Below are 17,325 nucleotides of genomic sequence, written 5' to 3'. Positions count from 1 at the left end.
ACGGCCACAAAAAAAATCCCCAGACCTCATTTCAGTAGACTGCCACACTCCACTGATGCATAGTGAGATGCCACCTAACCGTCTACTGAATCCAAACCAAAGCATCAGTTTCAATATTACTAAACATTATTAAACAAATTTTTAGGGCTGTCAAAATTAATGCAGTAACCAGTATGATTAGGTTTAACATTTTCCATTAATAACGCATAATAACCATTTTAATATGCAAGCTAAACCACACAACCTCCTCAACCTAAAGATAAGACAACAAATCTAATGTCAGCAAACACAGCAAATTATTTCCAGGCAGAGAGCGTTGCTGATATAAAAAACGGTGCTGCCTGCTCGCCTGACTCTTTTTTTTTGCTGTTTACAATGTCTAGAGCTGGGACAGAGACAGGTGATTTCTCAGGACACCGTGCTATCTGTACATTATGTGTGTGGTATTCAGAAAAGTTGCTTACAGCAGCTCAACAAGTATGAAATATGAATGAGAAAGGCACTGCAGCAGCACTGGCACTGCATTAAGTAGTCATGTGTGGAACAAATATTATATTATTTAATTATTGCAGACTTAAATTACTGTAAGTTTAGTCTTTGCATTTTAATGGAGTTTAAGGAATATAAAATCAGTGTCTGTTATTTTTAAACTGCATTTACTTTCATGTTTATTTAATTAGCAGCTGCTTTTATCCAAAATGTGCTTTGAGGCACATAATGGATAGAAAATTTCATTTTTGGAAAGATAAAAGGGTTAAAGAAAAAGGCACTGTTGCATTAATATACCTTTATACATTGTGTTTTATTTATGCATACAGTATGTAATCAGCTACGAATATCATCCACACAAAAATTTAAAAAACGGATAATTACATACACTTCCATTCAAATGTTTGGGGTAAATACGTTTTTGTGATGTTTTTTGAGTCACCAAGTCTGTATTGATTTGATCAAAAATATAGTAAAAACAGTCCTTTTTATATATTTAATATATTTTGAAAGAAATCTCATGCTCACCAAGGCTGCATTTTTAATAGAATACAGTAAAAACAGTATTATTATTATAACAATTTAAAATAACTTTTATATATATATATTTTTTTTTTCCTGTGATGGCAAAGCTGAATTTTCAGCATCATTACTCCAGTCTTCAGTGTCACATGATCCTTCAGAAATCATTCTAATATGCTAATTTGGTGCTGAAGAAACATTTCTTATTATTATCAATGTTGAAAACAATTGTGCTGCTTAATATTTTTGTGGAAACCATGATACTTTCCCCCATGATTCTTTGTTGAATAGAAGGCTCAAAAGGACAGCATTTACTTGAAATATTTTTTTTTTGTGCAACAATGTAAAAGTCTTTACTGTCCCTTTTTATCGATTTAATGCATCCTTGCTAAATAAAAGTATTAATTTATTTTTTTTAAATAGCTTAGTGACCTTGAACTTGAAATGTGTGTGTGTTTCATTCATTCTATACCTCCAGCTGTACAAGCTTCTCTCCAGGACTGTGGGGTTCATGCTGTCCTTCATCCTTTTCTCCTGCCTTTGATCCCACTTTAGGATACGTCCCAAAGATGAGATTATACACCTGAAGCACGCACGCACACACACACACACACACACACACACGTACAGATTTAGAAACTATCTCATACATATACTTTAAAAAGCCAGAGAAGAGAAGAAACAAATCTCCCTGAGGAAAATTAACATTTCATTCGGAAACTCAAAAGAGCCTATCTCAACGCTTTTACTTTGACTGCAGCACGTTAACCCATTAAAGCGTGCAACGCTGGAGCTACTCTGTCCTAAAGCATTAGATTCTATCGCATAACCTCTTTCTCTGTTGTCATGGAGTAGAATTGCTAATGGTGCTGCAAACCCGAGCTGAGATTCCAAAGAGGATGAAAGAGGAAGACGCCTCAGAGGAGCATGACGCTGAGTCACAATTTGGACTTCAAAAGCACTGCTGTCTGACCTAGGTTGGAGGAAAAAAGAAGTTGAAGTGAGAAGACCGACCTCTTTCAGATTGATGGGGGAAGAGAGCAGGAGGCTGGCGGTGTCGTTTGGCAGGGAAAGGTTTCTGATCAGGAACTGCTGGAACATGGACTGGTTCCTGAGGACACTTCCTACAGTGAAACCTGAAGCGGAGACATGCACACCCATTTTTCATCAAAGCAGTTTGTATTTCAGTATGTGTACACTACCGTTCAAAAGATTGGGGGACAGTCATATTTTTTTGTTGTTGTTGAAAGAAATGAATACTTTTATTCAGCAAGGATGCATTATAGTAAAGACTTTTACATTGTTACAAAAAGTGCTGTTGTAAAAAATTCTGTTAATTGTAAACAATCTGAAAATAGTATATCACGGTTTCAACAAAAATATTAATGAGCAACTGTTTTTTTAAATTGTTTTTTTAAAAATAATGATCATAAATGCACCAAATCAGTATATTAGAATGAATTCCGAAAATGTCTAAAGATTTCTGAATGACTGAAGACTGGAGTAATGGCTGTAGAAAATGCTTTGCCATGACAGGAATAAATTAATTAAATAAATACACTAAAACTAAAAACAGTTATTTGAAATTGTAATAATATTTCACAACATTACAGTTTTTAATAAAGTTTTGATCAAATAGATTCAGCCTTACTGAGCATAAAAGACTTCTTTCAATAAAATAATTATTCCGACCCCAAAATTTTGAATAGTAGTGTAGGTGATTGATTCTTAGTTTAATATACTTCATGTTTTTCAAGTACAGTACGAAGAGGTCAGTGTGACTTTTAGATCTAATATTGGTCATACGCATTTACACTAAGCAAATACACAGGTCATTTTAAACTTTGGTACGCAGCAAAAGAAACTCTTTTGCATAAGTTTCTTTTGTAGTCACCTGCATTCACATACAGTACATATCAATGAATATTAATGGAGCACAAAGTCCAGTATGACTGTTTAGTATGTTTTTAGGACTGTTTTATAACGTCTACACTGGTGTGTAAGAAATCAGCTCAATAACACTCAAAAGCATATATGTTTCTATAATGTATTGCTGTATGACTGTCATCAGTGTGGTCTATAACAATACATGGTCTTTAAAATCTTCATAAGCATGATTACAGTTGAAAATATGCAAATGGTGGTTTTTGAATGTCCAAAGTACACATACTGTATAGTGTCAATTGAATATACTTTGTTCTTTATTCTCATAAGAATATATATATAATCTTATAACAATGGGATTTAAGCACTAAATCCAGCAGAAACTGCAGCGCTATTTATATAGTGTATTCTATAGTGATTTGCCTCTATTTTCTAATTTGCAAAAAGTTAATTTGAAAACATACATGTGTGGTTGGTGTATTCATGCATGCATGCATGCATGTATGTATGCAAGTATATTTTCTGACCATGGCTGGTGTTGTAGTGGCTCTCTAAAGGGCCTTGTGCTGAGCTCAGACTTTCAAGGTGCTGTTGCAGTGACTCCAGCTCCTCTCCCAAACTGGGCCTGTCTGACGTAAACAAGTGATTCTGCTCCACAACTTCACTGATCCTTTCCAACAATTGAGTCACACTGAGAAATATGAGGAAAAAAGAGTGCGGAACTTCAAATGAGAAGAGCAAAATAAAAAGACTGGGGCAAATCATTAAACAGGCCAGTGTGATCACAACTGGTCTATACTGATTACACATTAGAGAATTGAGATTACAGATGAGAGAGAAATAAATATTTTAAAGTATTAAAGTATATTGGCAAGTTGTTGGCATAATATTGTATCATCAGGCATCATAATATATACAGTATATATATATATATATAGTTGGTGTATATGTGTATATGTGTATATGTGTATATATATATATATATATATATGTGTGTGTGTGTGTGTGTGTGTGTGTGTATACAGTATATATATGAAGAGTTCAGATGCAAAAGCCTCTATGTGCCATCTGAAAATTTCTTCTAGAATGATAATTTTTTATCAAGCTCGTATATTTAAGTTCAATAATTTCACTTAAATGGCAATGCAAATTACCTATTAATTTGTAATTTAAGTGAAATTACTTAACTTAAATATAAAAGCTTTATAAAAATGATAATTCTAGAAGAAAATTTCAGATGGCACTTACAGGCTTCATATATATATCACACACACACACACACACACACACACACACACACACACACACACACACACACATAACACACACACACACACACACACACACACACACACACACACACACACACACACACAGTGTTAGTTAAACTAGCACACTCACATTCAAAACACAAGAATTAGGTCAGTTATGTGGAGGCTGAGATCCACTTCAAATCATCACAAGATCATTTCACATCCAAGCACAAAGATACAAGAACAGCTCATATGATCATTACTACAGGTGGTGATGGTGACTGCTATTCACACCATATAATGAGAACAGAATCAATTAGAGCCCATTTTAGTCATCGGGAGAGAGATTTTTTCCAAAAAAATAAAAAATATCGGAAACAGAGCGTAGGTGGACTCACGTGGAGTTTTTATACTGCAGGAAGCCAAACTCATCCCGCTGACCATCCGGACACAGAGACTGCATGATGGGAATGATGCCCGCCGAGGTGAGAGGGGCCGCGCTGTAGAAGGCTGGACAGAACCGGGGAAAAACAGACCAACAGGGTGGAGGGACGGAGAGGACGGAGGTGAAAGAAGAGTGAAATCCAGCATTGCAATGAGGTTTAAATGGGTTTTGACGAAGGTGCAGTTGTGTTCAGATGTAGAATTGGAGAGGAACATAAAAACAGATCAGTGTATGGATGGAGATAAATATTTATGGCCAGGAATGTGAGTGAGGGAATGAGAGGGACCGTAGGATGTGGGATAACAGAACAAACAATGATGATGACATTTTCCAAGGTCCACAGATCAAAGATTTTGGGAGAGATTAAAAGACAGGGAGAGAAAAAGAAGCTGCCGTCACATATCAGAGAGCAAACACGGGGTCAGAGAGGGTTTCAGATGTCAGATCGCTTTGATAAACTCCAAGTGGCCTTCAAATTATTTAATTTATTACAGGTTGACTGGACAAGCTGTCACTGAAGCAGAGAGAAAAAAAAACACAGCTCTTCTACACCTACATGCTGCAAGTCATGTCTTATAGAACACAGGAACGAACAGCAGTGTTTAGATGACTCACTTCCTCACGACAAGCTGCTCCAGAACACACTTGATATGGAGTCAAATGTTAGGGACGGGTAAATGACTATATTTGTTTCTCAAAGCAAACACTACCAGGAGTGACAACCATGGACCAGGACTCATTTGCTCCTTCAAGTCCTCCTGAGAAATTACTAATTCAGAAAGCATAATTCTGTATTGCGAGTCCCTGCATGCATTTTATTCCAACCAGAGTCAATTTTATATTTTAGAAAAGAGGTAGGAAGCTTTTTAGCCCTAGACCAACAAAATAAAGAGAAAAAGATGCACATTTGGTGTTTTATGCATTTATCATGTCACCTAAATAAGAATTATTTTCAAGCAAGCTAGAGTACCTTTCAAAAGTTTGGGGCTCCTAAGTTTTTCATAAAAGAAGCCTCTTATGTTCACCAAGGCTGCATTTATTTAATTTAAAAAAATACAGTTTCTAATTTAAAATAACTGTTTCTTATTATTTTAATATATTTTAAAATGCAATTTATTACTGTGATGTCAAAGCTGAATTTTCAGCATCATTGCTACAATCTTCGGTGTCAAATGATCCTTCAGAAATTACTCCAAGATATGATTAGGTGCTCATTTATTTTTAATATTATTATTAACATTTATTATTATTATAAAAACACAGCTTATATTTGTTGACAACAAAAAACAGTTGTGGTGCTTAATATTTTTGTGGAAACTGTTGCGCTAAGTTTTTTCAGTATTCTTTGATAAACAGAAAGTTCAAAAGAACAGCACTTATTTAAATCGATTATTACTATTCATTTTTTTTTTGTCTTAAGTCTTATTGAGCACAAACTTTTGAATGATAGTGTAGCCTATATCACTTTTCTTTATCAACAGTTAACAATCATAACTTCATAACTAACATTCATAAATTCATAACTAAAATTCATAACAGTTTATTTATGACCAATACCAACTTGCTTCCATTATGATACTTTAATTGACATGTCTTTAACAGTTGGGACTTAAAACAACATCATGACAGTGTTGTTGTGAGCTTATCATATAAATACAATTATTCTGAGGTGACTTAAAGGCCAGATTCAAACCTGCGTCTCCCTCATGAGCATGTATTTGGAGCATGTGCATGAAGTACTAAACAATGGTCACGGCAACGTGAATTTGGATTACATGTTTTAAAAAATGTATATATTTATCTAGTTTGTCCAATGATCCCAAAGCCATAACATTAACGCTTGATACCATTTGTTCAATAGGACACAATTGACTTGCTGAAATTTAGGCTACTACAACCTTTCAGATGGCAATTATCTGATAAAAACAATCCCTTACTACGACTTTGCCCAGCATTGAACTGCTAATTACTAAATTAGGCCTATAACTGCTGAGATTATTTAATGAAGCCTTAGTTAATGAATGGCTCGGAGAAATGTGATCCTCCATTAGAGCATCAGTCAATTCAGATTCAGCTTTCGCCTCCATTCGCTTTGGCAGCCTTGCCTGAAATGCAAACATGAGGCAGCTGGCACTGACGAAGGGACCTAGAAGGTTACTTAATGGTAAGTGCGGAGTCTTTTTCCCTCCCTTAAGTGTTTTGTCACTGCGGCGTGTGGCCTGTAGAGTTGGTATCCTCGTCCAACGTCGCCTGCTCTGCCACCAGACCCCACGGCGCTTCACCCAGAAGCAGCAGCGTTAGCTAAACAATGCTCGGCATCAGCACCTGTCGACTCTGCAAAAAACGTCCCACGATTGACGTTAACACTGAGGCGTGTTATATTTCTGCTGTTCCAGTGACAGGTTGTCTGCTCACAAGAGGTAGTTATGTTTATTGCCTCGGTTTCCTAACTCTTATATCTGACATCTGCTCCCCGCTCCGCAAACACAGCTGAGGATTAAAAGAGCAAAGATCAGTCCGGGGATATAACCTGATGGCTGTGTGGTCTGTGTGTGTGTGTATGTGTATGTGTGTGTGTGTGTGTGAGAGAGAGTGAGAGTGTCTGACAATTAAAATCACAGCTCATTGGTTGAGGAAAGCACAGATGTGTCATCATCAGGACAAGATGTTTGAATAACGTGCAGTTGTAAAACAGATCCTTTATTCACAGTGGATTGTGGATTATGTTAGTGTTCAGAGACATATGGGGGCCCAACACCTAAACCTCTTACCCCAGGCGTGACGCAATAAAATGGCAAGCCATAAAAAAGCTAATCCTAGTTCCTGTTCCTACTACTTTCCATTTCTGCAGCATTGTGATGGGAAGCCACGTTCACACGGGATAATCATTGGGCGAAAATCACCCATTAAAAGTTTGAAAATGCCCAATTCTTTGAAATGCCTTTTGACAATATCAGCATAAATTCTTACAATTTTGTGAATACTTAGGATTTATATTTTATTATATTTTAAAAGGTAACTGATTTGCATAAAGGTTAAAAGGTAACTGATGGCAAAGCTGAATTTTCTGCAGTCATTACTCCAGTCTTCAAAAGTATAAGAAAGTAACAAACAGTTGTGCTGCTTTAGATATGTTTGTGGAACCCGTAAAAAAAAAAAAAAAATTATTTCAGGATTCCTTGATAAATAGAATGTTCAAAAGAATGGCATTTATTTAAAAAAATCTATTTGATCAATTTAATGCATCCTTGCTGAGTTAAAAAAAAAAATTAAGAATTTTAAATGGTTATTTAATCAAATATTTAATGTTTAATAATAAACTAAATAAATAAAAAGGCGCATGTCTGACATGTTTTATATTGCCATTATGTAATGCAAAAGAAAAACATTACCAGTTAAGATACTTCACTGCATTTATGACAAGAAATGGAGGATTTATGCCAATATTGTCCAAAACCCCACTTTGAAACATGGGCCATTTCAAAACATTTGGTGAGCACTATATTTAACATCAAACATGGACGAGCCTTAAAGAAATTGATTGTGGCTGTTTGTATGAAAAATCTCTCTTGATAAAACATCAAACGGATGACGTCTGGATTTGATTTGATGCATCACACAGCCTTTACACTTTCAGTGTGAACACACACATTTGCTGGAATCTTGATGCATCACGCCTGGTTATGTCACAGTGAGTGTTATTCATTTTCTTATGTTGTGTGTGTTAACATTTGGGAAAGCACCAGGTGTGCAAATACTGCTGGAGTTATTTGGGCCCTTTTACCATTAGATTGATGCATGAAACAGTTGACATGACAAATACACAATAACAGCACAATAAACACGTTAGAGTCCACGGAAAAGCACACACTCACAATTAGAGGACACATAGTGGAATCATCCCACAAACCCAAAAGAGTTAAGAACTTAGCCACACCCACACACACACACAAAAAAAAAACTTTTTGACTTACACACTGGTCCAGCATGCAGTGAACATGCACATGAGAAAGAAAGAATGAAAGACAGAGGAGTAGAGAGAGAGAGATAAAGTATTGAGGACAGATAACAGAAAGAAGCAAAAATAAAACAAAACATGGTGTGATTTCAGCATTGAAAATAACAGACATTGTGATGACATACAAATGAGGGTGTTCTGTAAAAGAAAAATACATGGCTAAAGTTCTGTCTAACAGCCAAACAATCTTTGCAATCAATGACAGATTGGCAAAGTTGTATGATGCAACCACACAGAAAATGGATAATCATCATCATATACCACAAACAACACTTAAAGGGATAGTTCGCCCAAAAAAAATTAAATCGTGTACTCACCTTCATGTCATTCCAAACCTGTATGAATTTCTTTTCTTCAGTGGAACACAAAAGGAGATGGCAGAATGTTTACACTTTTCCACATGATGGAAGTTCAACAATTATTGCTGAATTGGCGGCAATCTGAATGCACGTGAATGAGAAGCTATGGCAGAGAGCATATTTTTAAGCAAATCATTTATATTTGTGTGTGTTTCATGAACAAATCTGTTGTATGACTTCAGAAGATTTGGAATATAGTGCAGAAGTTGTATGGACTACTTTTATGCTACTTTTTTGAAGCTTGACAGCTTCTTTCACTTTCATTGAATAGAAAACAGCCAGAACATTCTGCAAAGTATTTCCTTTTGTGTTCCACAGAAGAAAGAAACACACAGGTTTGGAACATCATGCGAGTGAGTAAATAATGACAGAATTTTTTTTTTTTTTTGAGTGAACTGTCCCCTTATTTACCGATTAAGGCTAAAGGACCCATTCAAACTAATTCAGACACACTTACAGAACATTATTACAGTGGATGTGAACATCAAAAGAACCTTAAAGAGTTTATGTTGTTTATTTCTTTTCGTTTATCCTTTCTTAGGTTAGTTAGAACTCCTCCCTAAATTAGTTAGTGGGTTGTATCTGGTATCATCTTCACTCTGGAACAGAGGATTGAAGTGTGTGTTCGCCTTCCTCCTTTTTTTTATATATTTGTTTTATTTACATTTTACGCTTTTTCCTTTGTTACCTCCCCTCCCGACCCCTAGACGGGTAGGGGAACGTAACACCCAGGTAACAAAATAAGTGATCTGACCACTGGAGGGCAAGAATGAGCTGGGTTGGGGTAAGAGCCACCTTACTTTTCCTTCCTTACTTCACCCCCTACTCCTGTTCTTCTCTCTCTCTGCTGTCATGAAACTTACCTTCTTTCACAGGAATGGCCGGCTTCTTCTGCCGCAAGCCCAGGAGTATGAAGAAAAGCACCAGAGGGATGAAAATCTCAAATGCAAGAACCCACTGCAGAGATAAACAAAGAGAAACAGGTTATGAAAGCCACATGGGCTGCAGTGGCTGGAGCTTATGAACATTTATATTGCATGGTTGGTTGCAACCTCTTTGGTTGAACATCTGAAGTGTTACAAAGTTCAACTAGGGGTCGTCAATAAAGATGGCCTGCTCAATTTCGGGGGCCAGTGTGAGAGAGTTTCAGGCCAGTTGATGGAAAAATGACTTGCCCTTTCCGGACAGTTTTGCATGTACACTGATATCTCTACATTAATTGAGCTTGAACAATCATTTATTGTGCTTTGGTTTTCTGTTGCATTCTACATAGTTGTTGCAAATAGATGAAGTGTTGTTAACATTTTTTAGCATCAGCATCAGTAAAAAGCATCAGCAAGAATATGCTAAAAACAAGAAAACTATTCAGTAATGAGCTGCACCATATTCCATAGTTCAATGAATCAATAATTGCATTTTATCTGAATCATTTCCATCTTATTAACACATTTTCTTCTTGTAAAGAAAAAACAAACATAAAAAAGCAAATTAATAAAAAAAATACTGTACTATTCAAAAGTTTAAGATCAGAAAAAATGTATCACAGTTTCCACAAAAATATTAAGCAGAACAACTGTTTTTAACAATGAAGAAATGTTTCTTGAGCACCAATTCTAATATCAGCTTTCTGGAAGATCGTGTGACATTGAAGACTGAACTAAACTCTGCCATCAGAGGAATAGATTAATTATACAAGCAGTAAAAATCTCATTGTTAAGCCTTGCCAACTGACTGAGTCCAGTGTCAGGGATTGATCCGGTAAATACAGATTGGTGGCCTGGCCAATTTAAGAGTTTGCTTGACATGCAATATTTGCAAGTGGGTTGGCTAACACACCTGCTAGAGCTTCCAAACAGCCCGTTCCAACGATTATTAAAAGAGGTGGAGGAGAAATGAAAGATATTGCGCACACACACACTCCACAGCAGGTGGTGGGAAGGAGATGTCAAACGCTTTCAGGCACATTGTTTAAAGTGTGCGTGTGCAAAATAAAGCAGAAAAGCTGCATCTCTTAACATTTCCCCCTGCATCATTTCCTCTCTCTCCCACTCTCACTCTCAGCAGGAGTTTCATTTTTAGACAAATCTGAACTGAAGTTACCGAGAAATAAGCTGTTGGTTAAAGTGTAGACTGATTAGAAACTCACATGGTTATAGCTGAACTGAGATCAGCCTGTTATTATCACTCCCACTACAAATGCGTGAGGTGCCGTCTGTGCTTGACTAAGAGAGGCTGATCTCAGATCAGTGTCTAAGGGCATCCTGTCCCCGACCACAATGTGTCTTTCACTGCAGCACAGCATCAACAACACACACTCCACATCCCGTCTTGTTGACAAGTGACAAGAGAAGGTGAAGAGGTTTTTCCTCTCGCTGTTATACGTTCTCCCCATGCATCTCTGCCATTTCTGAAGGTCACAACAAACAAGAAGCTCCTTTTACATGCATCTCTCACAATACACAAAGCCGCATCTGACATGACACACAAAGCTTCGCTTACGAGACCCTCGGAGCTGAGCACGGGGGGTGTGCACACCAGCCAAAGAGAACTTGTTTTCTTTTTGTTAGAAAGTCCTGTGGCTCATAGAAGAGGCAAAGACAAACATTTGAGTTGAATCTCAACTCACAATGAATTTTAAACTGTATGTTGGAGGTTGTTTTTTCTACTATTTATGGCGATATTTGTATCTGTTTATTAGCATTTCTCACAAGCATTACACAGAATCGGCCTGTAATTTTATTTAACACATGCACACTTTTACCTAGCTATCTAAATGAGGACGTACAATAAACGTCTATTGTCATTGGTCTAATTCTAAATTCGCATGTAGAAGACCAAACCCAACGTTGAAAATTAAAATCAGGTTGATGTCAGAATCCAACGTCAGATTGACATTAATCTCCAACGTTGGACAGACGTTGAATTGTGGTTGAAAATAAAAATCGTGTTGACGTCAGAAACCAACATCAGTCGGGTTCTAACGTCAGCCCGACTTTCATTTCCAACCAAAATGCAACACCTAAAACCAAAATCATCCCCTGACTGACGTTACTACTTTCTACTCAATGACCTTGACAGAAATGTAGGAGTAAAAAGTACAATATTTGTCTTTCAAATGTAGTGAAGTTAAAGTAAATAGTTTCCAGAAAAAAATAATACTCAAGTAAAAGTACAGATCCTCAAAAAGTGTACTTAAGTACAGTACTCAAGTAAATGTACTTAGTTACTGTCCACCAGTGTGTGTGTGTGTGTGTGTGTGTGTGTACACAGTATGCATATAACTATGCCCACCCACACACAGTGCAATAACACTTCTAGTTAAAAATACATACCCAGACACCATTATGCACTAGAATAGTCTAGTCAGTGTCTTTCAGCTGTCCACTCTTTATACTTTATCAGCTAAAACACACTTTCCATTCACCCAATGATTGAATTACATCTTTGTGCCGCTGCCCACCGAGCACAGCATCCATCACCAACCGACTGGCAAATAACGCGAGCTAAAACACTTATCCTCCAATAACAATGCATGCTGAGAGATATGAGGTTTTCTGTCAAGTAAATTTGAGATAATGGAATTGCTTTTACTGTGCGAGAACTGAAGAACGTCTCATATACCTCCATATACACCTCTGAAAAATCTATCTTCTCTTTGCTCTGCCTGTCTCTCCCCAGAAATCTCATATGAACAGAGCTCGCATAATCAGATAAAACTCACATGCACAAAACATCATTTAGCATTCATAATTACATTCTAACCAACAAACGCAAACAGGCCCCACAGTCGCCTGGGATCGAGACACTGAGCGCTGTTTGTGTTTGTGCGATCAGTGTTTTTGAAACGGGTATGTTTTGTAATTATAATCTTGTGCATGATCAGAAAGTCTGTGCGTTTCAGTGATTTTACCACAAGTAAGGGGGTCTTTATTGCTTAAAATGGAGGTAACAGCACCACTGTCCAAAAAATGTGTAACATTTATTATCAAAAATTATTGGAATAATTAGTGATAAGTATTATAGTACAAATCAAAAACTGTAGCAACATTTATAGCCATTTTATGGGTCATCCAATTAGAATTAGACTCTGAACCATCCCCGTTTTTATATCTGTACCTGCTTGTAAGTGCAAGACTTGGGCGTTAGGCATCTAACTACTGTAATTAAAGGTGCCTTACAAGACAAATGTGACTGTTAGAAGCCCAGTACAAATCTGAACTGAACTAAAATGAGTAAGATTAATTAATGGCAAGTGTGTCGAATGTGCTTCATCTAAAAGGTGTAATGCAGTTACTCGTTCCTCGACTCTACCCTCGTGCTCTAGGCAGCCAGGGTTTGAGGAATGGATCTGTGGTCATTCACACTGGATTGATTACCCATCTCCCCCTCTGTTAATACGCAACAGCTCCAGGCTATAGACATATTTCTCCCGAGACTCACTGGGACATTGCCGTATTTCCATTCCAAGCAGGTTATACAGAAACAATTCCACCCAGACAGCATTAAAAGACAAGGGATCTCGATACAACATGCAATGCTTTGTTTTTCATTTGAATAACCCAACTAGGTGATGCATGCACGGATATAATATTTCAGGCACTGAGCACAGATCATTAAAGTTTATCTGAAAATGGAACCCATTTCAGTCAGTCTCCAAAAAAAGAAATAAGCTGAAACATTAGTGGGTTTGCTCAACCTCAATACAACAGCACATTCAGAAGTGATTAATAAAGTACATAATGTGCTAAAAGCTAAAGTTTGAACAGCTTTAACATTTTTAGCAAGTGTATCTTGTATTTTTTATCAATAATAATGAGATTTGTACCACAAGCTCCTTTGCAAAACTTTTTCTGAAATTAGACACCCACCAGGGTTACCAAACCTTTTCACCAATGATTTTTATTTTTGTTTGCGATTACTGGATGAGGATTAAAATCATTTTATGTGTGGGATCGAGTGGATTTCCATTTGTACGTCAGCTAGAAATCCTTGGAATTAATGGTTTTAAAAGATTAGGCTTAATATACAAATGTCTCCAATAAATCTGTCCTAAAATGTCCTGAGGTTTGAAGGCTTTTACCCTCAAAGGGTAGATTGATGTTATCGCCCAATCTAGTGCTCACATTTTACTATGTAAAAGCATGCATGGTGAATAATAACTAGCCAATGAAAAATATTTTAGAGCATACCAACGATACACCAATGCCACGGTTCGGTTCATATCACGGTTTTGGAGCCACGGTTCGGTTCGGTTCGGTTCTGTTTGCTGTGGGGCTTCAGCCTTTCTTTAGAGCACTTAGCACACCTGAGTTAACTAAAATGAAATAAATGCCTCCACTGACTAGTCAGAAATAAACTGCACACCTGAGTAGGGTTGCCAACTTCAGAAAAGTAAAATGCGGGACAATCATGGTTCTTTCTAGGAAAACAAGGGACACTCAAAATATTTGTACTGCATCGCACAATGTACATCATTTCATTGTCTGCAGACAGTTAAGTATATGTTTAAAAGGTTATCAGACAAACACATTTGTATTGCTTAACCTATTTACCGGTATGTACAATTTAATTCTAAAAATTATTGTAAAGTCATACAAACAAAATGTCACATTACAAACAAACCACCATTCAAAATAACAGCATTTATCTGAAATAGAAAGCTTTTTTAACATTATACATAGGCCTACAGTTCAAAAGTTTGAGGTTTGTAAGATAATTTTTTGGGGGAAAGAAATTAAAGAAAGTAATTGCCTACTTTTATTCAGCAAGGATGCATTACGTTAATCAAAAGTGACAGTAGCCTACATTTATAGTGTTACACAAGCTTTCTATTTCAAATAAATATCTTATGATCTTTACATTCTTCATAGAATCCTGGGGGGGAAAAAACAAACCAGTCTTAAACATTAATAATAATCAGAAATTTTTTGTGAGCATATTATTCCCTCAGGTAGATTACATGTTTTCTTGCGTGGCTGGATGTTGGACTCATGAACAATAATCACGTTGTTTGCATTCGCTAAAATTGATTTGCCGAAATCAAAACGTGGACAGTGAAAAGGAATTACCGTTAGCGCGAGACGAGTCCGGCTTGAAGTGGAAGCGACCAGGGGCCTGTTTCAATAAGGAGGTTCAACCAACTCTGAGTTAAAACTTGAACTCTGAGTTGACTTACCCTGAGATGGAAAACTCTGAGTTTTCGGTTACAGAACAGCTGAAATGAGTTAGTTCAATCAACTCTGAGTTGACTGACTCTGAGTTAAGCGCGTGCACCACAACTATAAAAAGCCATTATCAATGGAGCGCAGATATTACGAGTCACCATGGCAACAGCGCCAGACAAAAAGAGGTCTTCATATTTCTTCACATTTTAATTACTGTTATACAGTGATGGGTGTAATTAATTACCAAGTAATCTAAATACTGTAATTTAATTAAAGGGATTACTCTTAATTCTTCTGTAATTTAAAGTTTAATCTGATGTAATTGTATTAGACTATAGAACAATTCTGTATAGGCTATTTAACATACATTTTTAAAAGTTATATTTTTAATGTAACCTTCTCCCTCTACACACTTTGGTCAATTCAAGAATAATTCATGCAATTGTTTATTTGAAAGCATTAAAAGTGCTGTTTGTCTCTCCTTGTATTGTTCAAGTGTTTAAGGTTGACATGGGATTTAGTAATTAGTAATAAGTAGACCAATAATTTCTAAAGATAGTCATTATTACATTAATCTAATTACAATGTTGAAGATGTCATTTGTAGTTAGTAATACAAGTAACTTGCCCAACTGTTATAATATCAGAGGTGAAACTGGAAGAACAGTATGTTATTCAACCTAATTTTAATTTTCATGTAGGTGCAATCCTGCAGGTGTTAAAAAAACATGGCAGCAGCTGAAAATTTAATATAAAAACATAATTCAGTCAAGTAAGGCTTGAGCATAGTATGGGTGTAGGCTACCTGACTTTACAAACATTTGACATATTAAATAACTAAAGCATCCAGTGTCTAGCAGTGCAGCAGCATTTTTGGCTGAGGGAATTCCTGGACGGACTTCAGAGCCAGTCCCAAAGATCCAAGGGCCTTCATAAAATGTAAGAGGTTTACATATGTGTTATTTTTTATATAGGCTATTTTTGAGATTTCCATTTATTTTACTTTGGGTTAGGATTTTTGTTGGTCCCAATAGATTCTGATGGTAATATCTGTCTTTTGGAGCCTCCTGTCCCAACAGAACCCCAGGCAGTTGTAAGTCGCCTACTCAATACACCAGAAATTATGACAAATAGTGTTATAAAGTGTACTCAACCAAATGCTCATCACATGGGGATAAAGAGTTTCTGCTACCACAGAGAGGCCTACAGAGGTAATGTTAATATTATGTGTCTACACATCAAACAATCTACACATTCAGATTTTTTCACATTTTTATGTGGAGTAGCCTATAGAATCTAAGATTAAATCTAAGTATAAACGGGTATTCTTATCTCTCCCCGCGCCCCCAGAGTGTGGAAGAACAGCAGGAGGAGGGTCCATCAACTTCTGGTGAACAGATGAACAGTTCAGTGATTTCCAGTAAATGCCACAGTTTAATTCTGTAGAATTTGTTTAGAACTACATTATGTAACTCTAATCTACTACTGTGTTTTCAGTTGCCAGTAAAGGAGTTATATAGACTTCATCTTATTTAAAAAAAAAAAAAAAATATATATATATATATATTATTTTTTTTATTAATAAAAGATTAATTTTATTAATAAAAATGTACTGAAAGAATGAATGAGGCGTTTAAACACCACTTCCACTTTAAAAAGGGGAGGAGACCGAAAGAAACTCTGGGTTTACTGAAGAAAACCTGCTCCCGACCAGGTTAGGTTCACAGAGTAAGTTACCATGGTAACTGACTCGGAGTATAAGTTACCTCTCTTTCTGAAACAGGCTTGACTTACTCTGCTTTCTCAGGTTTAACATACCTCCCATTCTGAAACAGAAAACTCAGAGTTTCCCTCATTTTAGGGTTAACATACTCAGAGTTTTCACTTAACCTCCTTTCTGAAACAGGCCCCAGACGGCAGAGGATTATGTTCGCAAAACAAACAATGATTTGTCTCAAAACGATGATTAAAAAATGCTGTGATATGTCATCATATTGGATGATGACAGGTGTCGGTGATTCGTGATCAGCACTGCTGCTGTTGCTGCTGTATCAGTCAGTGGTTGTGACCGGAGGGTCTTCAATCTCAATATGAGTTGCCATCCTGAAGTGCGTATGTAAACTCTCGAGCGTGATCGATCACCCAAATCACGTGACATGCACTTTATTTAGTAAATAATATTATAATAATAT

At 36.6% G+C, this 17,325-nt stretch overlaps 1 protein-coding gene across 6 annotated transcripts in view; it reads right to left on the bottom strand.

Annotated features, from left to right (window-relative positions):
• abca2 (ATP-binding cassette, sub-family A (ABC1), member 2) overlaps positions 1-17,325 on the bottom strand; it is a 62,603-nt gene that overhangs the window by 27,076 nt on the left and 18,202 nt on the right. For 5 of the 6 annotated variants that reach the window (XM_082169606.1, XM_082169609.1, XM_082169607.1 and 2 more), the window contains exons 2-6: positions 9,834-9,927; positions 4,547-4,658; positions 3,423-3,586; positions 2,026-2,147; positions 1,484-1,594 (exon numbers count right to left, since the gene is read on the bottom strand). In XM_082169606.1, coding sequence (XP_082025732.1) covers positions 1,484-1,594; positions 2,026-2,147; positions 3,423-3,586; positions 4,547-4,658; positions 9,834-9,927 — 603 coding nt within the window. Of the gene's footprint in view, positions 1-1,483; positions 1,595-2,025; positions 2,148-3,422; positions 3,587-4,546; positions 8,571-9,833; positions 9,928-17,325 lie in introns of all 6 variants that reach the window. The other variant, XM_082169611.1, reaches the window with a different exon arrangement.

Source organism: Leuciscus leuciscus (assembly GCF_965113295.1).
Source record: "Leuciscus leuciscus genome assembly, chromosome: 5".
Classification (NCBI taxonomy): domain Eukaryota; kingdom Metazoa; phylum Chordata; class Actinopteri; order Cypriniformes; family Leuciscidae; genus Leuciscus; species Leuciscus leuciscus.
This window is presented reverse-complemented; position numbering and strand designations above follow the sequence as displayed.